The 7890-nt window shown below is 42.3% G+C and overlaps 1 protein-coding gene across 1 annotated transcript in view; it reads left to right on the forward strand.

Annotated features, from left to right (window-relative positions):
• The first annotated feature begins 6094 nt into the window (after positions 1 to 6094).
• Positions 6095 to 7890, forward strand: part of LOC110221185 (C-C motif chemokine 4-like) — a 1917-nt gene continuing 121 nt past the window's right edge. The window contains exons 1-3 of the mRNA XM_021005581.2: positions 6095 to 6476; positions 7063 to 7177; positions 7608 to 7890. The exon at positions 7608 to 7890 is cut by the window's right edge and continues 121 nt beyond it. Of these exons, the coding sequence (XP_020861240.1) occupies positions 6404 to 6476; positions 7063 to 7177; positions 7608 to 7695 (276 nt within the window). The 5' untranslated portion in view covers positions 6095 to 6403 and the 3' untranslated portion in view covers positions 7696 to 7890. The remainder of the gene's footprint in view (positions 6477 to 7062; positions 7178 to 7607) is intronic.

The raw sequence follows: 7890 nt of genomic DNA on the forward strand, positions 1-7890 counted from the left end.
GACTAGATCAGCCCTCTACCCCCATGACATACTACTTGTCCTGGAGGGGAAGAGGACAAGAAATCCACAACATCTGGCCAACTTTGTCATCCTTCTCCTAAAGGACACTCCAAGACTTCAGTCTCATTTGCTCCTGCCCATTTCAGCATGAGCCAGGAGAATGTAGTGAGACTTTGCTGCCTTCTCTCCCTCCGTCCTCTCCCAGACGCTAAAAAGCACTAAGATTTCCGCCAGTCCAAAGCTGACTTCAGATGTTTCTGGAGGATTGGTTTGCTCAAATGTTTAACCCTAATTCCCTGTTTCCTTTAAGGATAGTCTCTCTGTGGCTTTAGTCTTTATTGGGTCCTTACCCAAACTTTGATCTCTCTTGAATCTATGCACTTTAGTTCATGGAGGTCAGTGCAATTGACAGTGGGAGGGTGACTTACGACTCTCAGTACAGAGAGGAGGGAGAAGCCTTGGACATAGAGAAAAGCCACAGGCCAGGCTTATAACAGGACAAGACAGAGTTCTGCAAGCCAAACCAGTGGCCATATGAAAGTGGTTTCCGAACTTACAGAGTAGCTTCTCTCCCAATTCTTTTGATACAAAAAAATTGTCATGATCTTCATAAACTTACATTTCCCCCCTTTTCTATTTTGAACACTAAAATAACACACACACGAACTTTTCAATATGCAGCAAATGGGGAACAAGAGAATATATGAATCTGTGACTTTCAGCAATGTATAGATTTTTAGAAAAGTGTATGCTGAGTTTATCATAATGGTAGGCAAACTCTGCTCCTTGTTGGTGACCCTCTCTGGAATTTCTTCCATTCTTTTTGGTGTCTTTTACAAAGGTTTTCATTGATTCTCTTTTTTTTCCTTCCTTCCTTCCTCCTCTCCTCCTTTCTTCCTTCCTTTTTTCTTCCTTCCTTCCTTCCTTCCTTCCTTCCTTCCTTCCTTCCTTCCTTTCCTTTTTCTTTTCAAAGTTTTTCCTTATTACCATCAAGATCAACTATCAAACCCTCTGTTCCACTTTTAAAGTTCCTCTTAACTTGGCCTCTTCTTCCTTTCCCATTTTTCTCATACTTCAATCACCTCCACACATTCTATCATCTGGTGACGCTGACCTCCTTACTCTTCCTCCCACAATGTGCTAATGTCATTTCCACCTCTTGCTTCTATGCTCTGCGTTTTCCATAGGTGAACCCAACTTGTCACAATTGACTTCCTTCATTTCTCTCTGCCTCCTCTTCCCTATTGTCCTCTTGGATGTGTATGACATATTGTCAGAAGCTCTAGCTGGATGTTTTTGAATAAATCCCTAAAAAATGTACTTTATTTTTTCCCACTGTAATGTAAAGATAGTATTTTCTCCACTAGAGGAGAGGAAACCTAGGGAAGAGTGAATTAATACAAATCTTCATCAAGCCTTGTCATGTATTTGTGTGTCAGGTTTTTAATTTGTTATATGGGTATAATATTACCTGCTAACATGTCACATCCCAGGGTTGTGGTGAGGACCATAAACTAATGTGTATGTAAGTTCCTGAAATGCATGCAGTCCTCCTTGGCATTCCCTCTTGGACTCTGCTGGGCATAGCTGTGTGATTTAGGCAATTCATTCAAAATTTCTATCTTGGTTATCCCTTATGACTGCCTTGAGGCTTACATGAGATAACAGAGGCAGAAGAACATGCTTTTTAAATTGCCAAGGGCTTTAGTGAAGGAATGATTCTTCATTATTCTTTATTGTTTTGTTTGTGTTTTATTGGTGGGTGCTGTTTATGGATAGCATTATAATTTTCCTTGTATGGCCTGTAGAATGAAACAGGTTGTTAAGGAGATGAAATATGATTAAATGATTTTCCTATGAGCATACAGCTAGTAAGTGTCCAAGACAGGGTTCAAACACTGCTATTGGATTTCAATACCAGTATGCTGTCTATTCCACCAGGCTGGGCTGAAATGGTCACTATAATACATGAGAGTAACTCTCTTTGTATCTCTAAGAATTTAAGAGGCTTTTCATGGCTTCAGAAACACTGGAGAAATCCAAAGGATGTGCCTGTACTTTTCTTTTATAGTTTAATCTTATTTCTGTTAACACATTTAAACATCATACATTCCTGAATGTCTCTTACCCAGTGAGTCACCCTTGCAACAAAGATTTTAAAATGAAGGGGAAAAAAGTTCGGCAGAGCTCACCAAAACGTCCACCACATCTGGCAATTTATATAATGGTCAACACTCCAAATCCCCATCTCCACAAATGGACAGCGTTGGTACATTTTCGCAACTCTTCTATGGGGCCAAGGTTAGTTACTCTGTGTGGATGTAGTTTTTGAGCATGTGTAGAATTGGAGAAATGCAGGGGTGGTAGGAACCAGTGAGGTCAATGAGCCTAATCTTCAACCCAGGACAGCAATCTCCTCTACCACATTCATTGGAATTCCATGAGCTTTTATTAAGTAACTACTGTATGCTAAGCACTGTGCTAGGTGTTGAGGTCCCAGAGACAAAAATGAAACAATCACTACCCAGCAGGACTTTGTAGTTCAGTGGAATATAGCTCAATGGAAGGAAACTACATGGAGCTAGAGAAGTAAATTTGAAAATCTATTTACAAAATCAATTCACAGTAATTACAGGGGGTAGAGATAAATTCTATCTATGGGGGCGGGAATCAGGAATAGATTCTTGTATGAGGTAGCATTTGGGAAGAGCCTTGAAGATAGTAAGGATGATACAAAGTGGAGGGAAGGAGAAAGATCCTTCTAGATATGAGGGACGGCTTTCTCAAAGGCCTAGAAGAGAAATATGGAATGGTAGAGGAAACACTGGTGCTTTTGGAGGAGGTGGTCAGATGTAAACTTGAGGAATGTCAACTTCTCAGCTCTGTGCAAGATGGATTGGGGAGATGACAGTTTGGAGAAGGCCAGAGACTGACCCGTTATTCCAGTATCTTGGGAGAGAGGCGAGGAGCGATTAGATTGGTTTGGTGACCATTTAAGTGGAGAAAAGGAAACAGTACAGGAGAATCTGTGAAGGGAAAGTTAATAAGCTTTGACAAATGACTGGATATGGTAACCAGTGTGCCTGGAAAGGATCATTGGACCCCCAAAGGAAAAGTGAAACTGAAAAGGAAGCTGAGTTTAGAAGGATAGATAATAAGCTCTGCTTGGAGTATGTTGGTTTCCAAATGCTAACTGGACCTCCAGTGGAGTGTTCCTCCAGGCAGTTGGTGATGGGGGAGTGAAGCTCAGGAAAGAGATCAGAGGATTTTAAGAACTAAGGAGGGGAGTGAAAGTATTTCAAGGATAAGCATAATGGAGTGATTTGTCCAGGGACACTGTTTGCTTCTAAGTTTCAGAGCCAGGATTTGAACTAAGTTCAACCCTCTAGCCACTATCCTATACTACCTCTTCTGGAGGGGAAAAGGGCAGGAAACCCACAAAATCCATCCTGACTAGTCATGGGAGTGGGATCCCCATTTCTGAATGAAACTCAGCGGAGAAAAGAGAAGTCTTCTTTTGCTTCCTACTGCTAAGGAAGAATCCTAGACCCCAGTCGGGTTTTCTCCCCCCTGTTCCTTCTTGGCTAAGGAGAATGTAGTGACATCTTCTTTCCTTCTCTTTTCCTTTCCTCTCCCAGGGCTCAGACAACACCATTGCTCCTTCCGGTAGAGGTCTGACTAAGACGTTTCTGTGGGTTTGCTGTAACATTTAACCTTTGTTCCCATTCTCTCTGAGGCCCTTCTCTCTGTGCCTTCAGTCCTTCATGTGTCCCTTCCCACCCTCTCTCCAGGTCCCATATGTCTCATTTGGGCATCAGAACACTGAGGATGCGAGAGGGAGAGTGACTTATGACCCTCAGCACAAGGAGGGAGCCATAGAGAAGAGCCACAGTTCAAGCCTATACCAGGACTAGGCAGAGTTTTGTAAGCCAAACCACTGACCATGAGGGGGTGATCCCTAAACTTATGTTGTAGTCTCTCCTAATTTCTTTCATACCAAAAACATTGTCATGACACTTATAGAGTATAAACTGTTTCCTTTTTAATTATGAACATTAAAATATTAATGAATGCTCATATTGGAATACACAAAGAAGTGCAGAAAAGAGGGAGGTGTATGAATATGTGAACTTTTACTGCATACAATTTGGTTACTTTAAAGTATATATTAAGTTTATCACAATGGTAGGCAAACTCCCCTTCTCATTGGCGTCTCCTTCTGTTCTTATTTCTTCTTTGCTCTGTGTGTATGTGTTTTTTAAATTTTTCATTCCTGTGCTTTTGTTTCTTTTTTGGATTTGCACCAGTATCCACTAACTCCCACTGTAGCAGATTAGGTACAGTTAACAAAGCAATCCAAAACACTGGCAATGGCTGAAAATGCCTGTCTCATCTGGTACCTTTAGGCCATCACCTTACTGCCCAAAGAGGGGAAAATGCACTTCATCTTCAGTCTTCTCATGGAATGATATGTCATTTCAGTCATCAGCATTCTCAAGTTGTTCAAAGTTGCTTTCATCTGCAATACTAGAGTCATTGCATCAGTTCTTCTCCTAGTTCCATTTACTTCATCCTGAATCAGAAGCTTGTAAACATACCAAAGAGGATTGGGCAAATTCAAGGACTGGAAGGCGGTTAGACAGAAATCAAGCTTAGACTAGCACCTTATACTATTCAGTACAATATCCTCCAAAGAGACACCAGACCTGGATATGAAAGGTTATATCAGAAACAAACTGGAGGAAAATGGAAGGAGATACCTTTCCTATTACAACTATTTCCAAATTTATCCAATGGCAACATTATCTATTATGTGTACATCTCCATCACCCCTCCATATCTTATTTTGTTGATTTAGAGTGAATTTTATTTTCATTTTGAAAAAGTCATATTCATTAATACAATAATGATATTGTATTAAACATGTCTAATAATTCTAGTCATTATTTCATACCTACACTCCCACTACAGAGTCTCACATTGCTTTCTCCCCCTTAAGAGTGTCCCCCCAAAGTTTATATAACACTGCCTGAAGTCAGAAAGCCCAAGATTGAATCCTGAATCTGTTACTCACTAGATGTTTAAACTTGGACAAGACACTACATAATTATAACAGATAATTTCATAGCAACAGTTGTATGTACAATTCCCCTTATTAGAGTGTTGGTTGTGAGGTTAAAGATCATGTAGCTAGTAAGTTTTGGAGATAGGACTTGACCACAGGTCTTCTTGACTCCAAGCCTAGGGGTTCTATCCACTAAATGTCATTTCCATTTTCTCATAAATAAAATGGAGATAAGAATACCAACCCTACTTACTTCACAAGGTTATTGTGAAGATTAAATAAATAGTCAATGTTAAAAATTTTTGTATCCTCAAAGAGTCATGCAAACATATGCTGTTAATAGCATCATAGAAGAGGGTAGATAAAGGAATGGACCAAGACTCAAAGTCCTCATTGGCTGTTTCTGCTCTGTCCCATTTCCACAAAAATCATCCATGGGGGTCCTGATAAGACCACAGGTAATTCCTCTGTATGGACTTGTCACCTTGAATGGAAAGATGCGGAGTCAGCAGACCTGGGACCATTTCCAGGATCTTCTTCTGACTACCAGCATGACCTTGGACAAGTCACTTCTTTCTGGGCCATGTTTTCTTTAGTTGTAAAATGAAGGTGTTTGATTAGATCAAGAGTTGGGAATCTGCTTCCTCAAGGCCACATATGGCCCTCTGTGTCCTCAAGAGCAGCTCTTTGACCGAATCCAAACTTTGTAGAACAAATCCCCTTAATGAAAGCATTTGTTCTGTAAAACTTGGAATCAGTCAAAAGGCCATACCCAGGGACCTAGAAGGCCACGTGTGGCCTCAAGGCTGCAGATTCCCCAACCCTGGATTAGACCACTATTGACCATTCCAGTTTTGAATCTACAATCCTAAGGTCTGGGCAGTGATGATATCAAAGAAATAGGAAGGTCATGTTGAACACTCCTTCTAATCAATGGTCAACATAACTCTTTCCTATTTGTTTTTGCAATGTTTCATCTGTCTCTGCTGCTATCACAGGTTCACCACTTCCCCCTTAGCACCCTTGCCACTCAGCCACATACAGACTTCTCCTCTCTCCCTCCACCTTCCTCTTTCCTCCATGATGAAATTGCACTGGGGGAGAGAAACTCACTCCTTGACACCAGCCTTACATTTCATGGGCTCATTTTTGAGTTTCCAACTATCACCATGACATCAGCTCTACACAGGAATTTCCACTCTTTTTATGTTGCATCCATCTCTCTGGGTATTCCCAGAAGCCCCTATAAAGAGAGAGGCCAAGCATGAGACAGAGACACAAACCTCCAGAGTCTCTTAGCTTGTGTTCTGCCCCTCCAACATCTCTCCTCTCAGGATCATGAAGGTCTCTGTGGCTGCCCTCTCTATCCTCATGGTCATGTCCTTCAGCTCTCTGGCATCCTCTGCTCCAAGTAAGTGAGCTTTCCTCTGCCCTCTGTGGCTATAGCCAGGTCTTCTGGTCATAGACTGGATAGAACCCTGACAGGAGATAAATGTAGTCTGATCATAGGGATCTGAGGAGGGCAGGGAGGGGAAGGACTGAAAGGGAGGAGCAGGTAGGATTTTTATGTCTTTGGACTTGAAACTATTAAAATGCCCTTGACGGTTTCTGCTGGTTAGCATATAAGATCAGGACAGCACAAGGGGCGCTGGGCTGGGCACTAGTCCAGCTAGGTTGTAGTTCTGGCTCTGACACTAAATACCTTGTGACAAGTGCCTTCCTCTCTAAAAGGCAAGATCTGGAAGGGCTGATCCCTGACATCCGATCCCCTCTAACTCTTTGTGTTTGCTCTGTGGATCTCCTCTGGGAATGGAAATAAGCAGGTCTGATCCTCCTCCATGCACAGAGAATCATGCCTGGTGCTTGAGGAGAGACATGAGAAATGACTTCCTGAGTATGCCTGATGGAAAGTGTGTGCTTGAGTAATGTCAGCACTGGAAGAACATGTACTGTGAATGTGTGGCTGTACAAATTTCAGGCATCTTTTTCCTTTACAGTGAGCTCCAACTCTCCTACTTCCTGCTGCTTCTCGCATGCCAGGCAACAGATTCCCAGAAAATTTGTGACAGATTATTATGAGACCAGCAGCCTGTGTCCCCAGCCAGCTGTGGTGTGAGTATCTACCTACTGAGAATCCTCAGAGGGAACAGGGTGAGATGATAGAGAAAATGAAGACTTTTGGCCATCAGGCAGCTCAGGGGAAACTGTAGTTAAAATAGAGAGTGGTAGCCCATGTGGTCCCATGCCCAAGTCTGGCTCTCCAGGCAGCAAGATGGGAGCAACTCCCTCCAACAGGGTGGGATAAATGGAAGCTATAAGAATTTGAGGCCAAGAAGGAGGCTGAGATAATCTCTCCTGGGGTTGTCTCTAGAAAGAGACAGATGGACTCAATGGACCTGATAGAGGTTTCAGAAGGTGGGAGAGTGGTTCCTTAATGCTTTCCAGAAATCTATGGGAAGTTGGCAAGAGGGGGAGAGACCTTTCCTTCATCTCTAGCTGAAAAGATTCTTGGTCTCTTATCTCCTCTCCTTTCACTCTACAGGTTCAAGACCAAAAAGGGACGGCTAATGTGTGCCAACCCCAGTGATGATTGGGTTCAGAAGTACATGGCTGACCCAGAGCTCAACTGAGGGCCTCACAGGACTAGGACAATGGACCTTAAAGGGAAATGGGCCAAGCTAAGGAATTCCACATTCAGATGCAATCTCCCCAGACCCCAGCCTTCCTGAGATGTTTTTTATCAGTGAAATTTAATTTATGTAAATTATTGGGTGGCAGCTTTGGATATTTATTGGTACTGCTTGCACTTTTGGAGGACATGTGTT

Source organism: Phascolarctos cinereus, unplaced genomic scaffold, assembly GCF_003287225.1.
Source record: "Phascolarctos cinereus isolate Bilbo 61053 unplaced genomic scaffold, phaCin_HiC Scaffold_5;HRSCAF=322, whole genome shotgun sequence".
Classification (NCBI taxonomy): Eukaryota; Metazoa; Chordata; class Mammalia; order Diprotodontia; family Phascolarctidae; genus Phascolarctos; species Phascolarctos cinereus.